The following is a 3,158-nucleotide window of genomic DNA, read 5'->3' as shown; positions in this document are numbered from 1 at the left end:
TGACGCATCCTAATAATAAATCCTAGTTCTGTTCCTGCTCGAAAAATATTTTGTTCAAAGAAAACTACTAGCTTAATTTTCCACGTTTTAGGATATAGAACAATACTTTTTTCCGATTCTCCTAGTCCTTCCCTGCCTAGTGATGTCATAGTGTGTTTGTATATATGACTAGCTACATGAATGCAGCCTAGCTCACAAGGGACATGGACAAATTGAAGACCATTCAAAGGTAGGGAGACAATTCCAAGAGATAGATAACAAGCAGTTAGATCTGCCTTGATAAATTAATGATGCAAGTGGTATGTATACTTTGGGAACAACTTAGTAATTTCCATATTGGAATGCTTGACCAGTGAAAAATATGGACTGTAATGGTCACCCAAAAATCTGACGAAAAAGCCTCTATCTCCCTCTATAAAAGGGCAGCAGCTTGCTTGATATTGTTAAAATTAAAGCATACTTCTTAGCTTATTTTCTTCTATATTTGTTCAAATGGCTAAATCCAATTATGCTGGCAAAAGCCCTCCTTTGATGATCTCCATAATGCTATTGCTTGGGCTGCTAATGGCCACCGTAGGCCAAACAGGTCTTTCTCTCTCTCTCTCTCTCTCTCTCTCTCAAACCTTGTTATAGTCCTAAACAAATCGATTACGGGATTAAGATCATCTTTCACTTTCAAGTGAAATGGAATATTAATTTTGAGGTTTATATTAGATTTCATAGATTTAATGGTATATATGTTGCTACATCATTTAACATTATTAAATGACATGACAACATGTACACTGTTAATTAGATGCAACTAAACAGAATTTTTACCGTAAAATGAATCCTCTCCATTTTCTATTCCAAGTTCAGGAGGTCGTGAACTTATCACATGCCCTGAGCCTCTCACAACCACAAATAATCTCCTAATAGATTCATTGAGTTTAGGATATTAGTTCTGCTGAGTTAAAGGACAACACAACTTTAAATTTCCGTGGCAACTTTGGCTTCCTCCTATAGCCGGTTGCTTCAAGGCGCGCAAATTTTAATGTTGCAGTGCATGAAGCTTTTGTTTTTGTTGTGGCTGTGCTCAGTGATGATCGAGCAAGGCAATATCATTCAAGCTGCATGTTACTCATAAATATTTGGTTTCCACTGATATGCTTATTGATGAAGCTTATGTTGCCTTTTTGGCTTCACGGTTAGCTGCTTCTGGTTGTGGAAAACTGTTTTTGGAGCGGGTGATGCTCTATCTTCTAGTAGTTCTTGCCATCAACAACCCCTCTTTTTTCTTCTTGGTCTTTTACAAATTGTATTTCTGCTATTAGTTTAGTTTTATCCTCCTTTTATGGTTAAAAAACTTTGAAAGTGTCTCGTAGTGTAAATTGTTGTGCGCATTGCTTAGCTAAGTGGGCCACTTCCAATCTTGATTTTGAAGGCATTCCCATAAGATCTCCTATTTTGTCTTCCATTCGGATTAAAAGTGGCTAGGGAAGATCCTCCCCTGTAACTTTTTCTCTCATTCAATTCAATAAAATAAATAAGGGACGACAGGTAGGAGAAATAGAGATAGATTTCGGCTCTATTTGATTTTATCAACTTCAACTTTTGAGATAATTGGTAATTTGACACTCTATCGATCTCTCAAAAGTTGTGAAAGTTAAACTTCTATAAAATCACTTTATAGTTGTTATAAATCTTATCCGCCCTGAACATGCTTGAAAAAGATCTATTAATTATATATATCATGAGTTCATTTCGGAAAATCACAAGATGAATATATATATATATATATATATATATATATATATATATATATCATAACTATATATACTTTTTTTATCAAATCTTTTGTTTGGTAACATGTTCTATTTATCTACATTTGTCTTTTTATATGCCAAATTCTATCCATATTTAACATCTTATTTCTATATATATATATATATATATTTAACACACGGAATTGCATGCATGCAGCTGCCGAGCTTGGTGTTTGTTATGGATTGCTTGACGACAACTTACCACCGCCGGCTGAAGTTATAGCTCTCTATCAACAACATAACATCCGAAGAATGCGACTCTACGGCCAAAACCAAGCTCCTCAAGATGCCCTCAGAGGCACCAACATCGAGCTCATGCTGGGAGTCCCTGACGAAGAGCTTCAACACATAGCTTCAGCGCAGGCCAATGCCGACGACTGGATCCGAAACAATGTACAAAACTACGGCGACGTCAATTTCAAATACATTGCCGTTGGCAATGAAATAAAGCCAGAAGGTCCATACGCAAAATTCCTTTTCCCTGCCATGCAAAACATCCAAACTGCAATTTCTAAGGCCGGCCTTGGGAGCCAAATCAAAGTTTCCACTCCCATATTCGGCGCTGCTCTCGGAGAATCCTACCCTCCGTCAAAAGGCTCTTTCAGTAACAAGTACCAACAACTACTCAATCCTGTCATCAGCTTCTTAGTGAACAACAACTCCCCGTTGCTCGTTAACATGTACCCGTATTTTAGTTACATCGATGACTCTAGTAACATCCGTCTTGAGTATGCTCTTTTCACTTCTCCGGGGGTTGTTGTGCAGGACGGCCAGCTGGGGTACAGGAATCTTTTTGACGCCATTTTGGATGCCTACTACTCGGCATTAGAAAAGGCCGGCGGCGGGTCTTTGAAAATCGTTGTCTCAGAGACTGGTTGGCCGTCGGCGGGAGAGATAGGGGCGAGTACAAATAATGCAAAAACTTACAACACTAATTTGGCGAAGCATGTGAAGGGAGGGACTCCAAAGAAGCCCAGCAGGCCAATAGAAACTTACGTGTTTGCGATGTTTGATGAGAATCAAAAGAATCCGAAGTTAGAGAAACATTGGGGCCTCTTTTTTCCAAATAAGACACCTAAATACTCAATTCATTTCAATTGAGAATAGCACGTCTGGCTAGTGCATGCACTTTGGAATAATTAAGGCCACCTTAATTTGGTGTGAAATTAATAAGCAAGCTAAGCCACCTTTGTAGTTCATCTGCCTGTGTTAATGTATCCATGCAGAAATGCACCCATGCATAGATAAGCATGGAGAGAGTGGTCTTTAAAAAATAGTTTTCTTTTATGTTTGTACATGTAAATTAAGCATGTACGCGCAGCTGAAATTATGAAATTCTATTTTACTATGATC

At 38.1% G+C, this 3,158-nt stretch overlaps 1 protein-coding gene across 1 annotated transcript; it reads left to right on the top strand.

Annotated features, from left to right (window-relative positions):
• Positions 1–427: 427 nt before the first annotated feature.
• LOC133873681 (glucan endo-1,3-beta-glucosidase, basic isoform-like) lies at positions 428–3,158 on the top strand. Its single transcript, XM_062311424.1, has 2 exons — positions 428–586; positions 1,963–3,158. The coding sequence occupies exons 1-2, from the start codon at positions 493–495 to the stop codon at positions 2,904–2,906; spliced, it is 1,038 nt and encodes a 345-aa protein (XP_062167408.1). The 5' UTR covers positions 428–492; the 3' UTR covers positions 2,907–3,158.

Source organism: Alnus glutinosa, chromosome 7 (assembly GCF_958979055.1).
Source record: "Alnus glutinosa chromosome 7, dhAlnGlut1.1, whole genome shotgun sequence".
Taxonomy (NCBI): Eukaryota; Viridiplantae; Streptophyta; class Magnoliopsida; order Fagales; family Betulaceae; genus Alnus; species Alnus glutinosa.
This window is presented reverse-complemented; position numbering and strand designations above follow the sequence as displayed.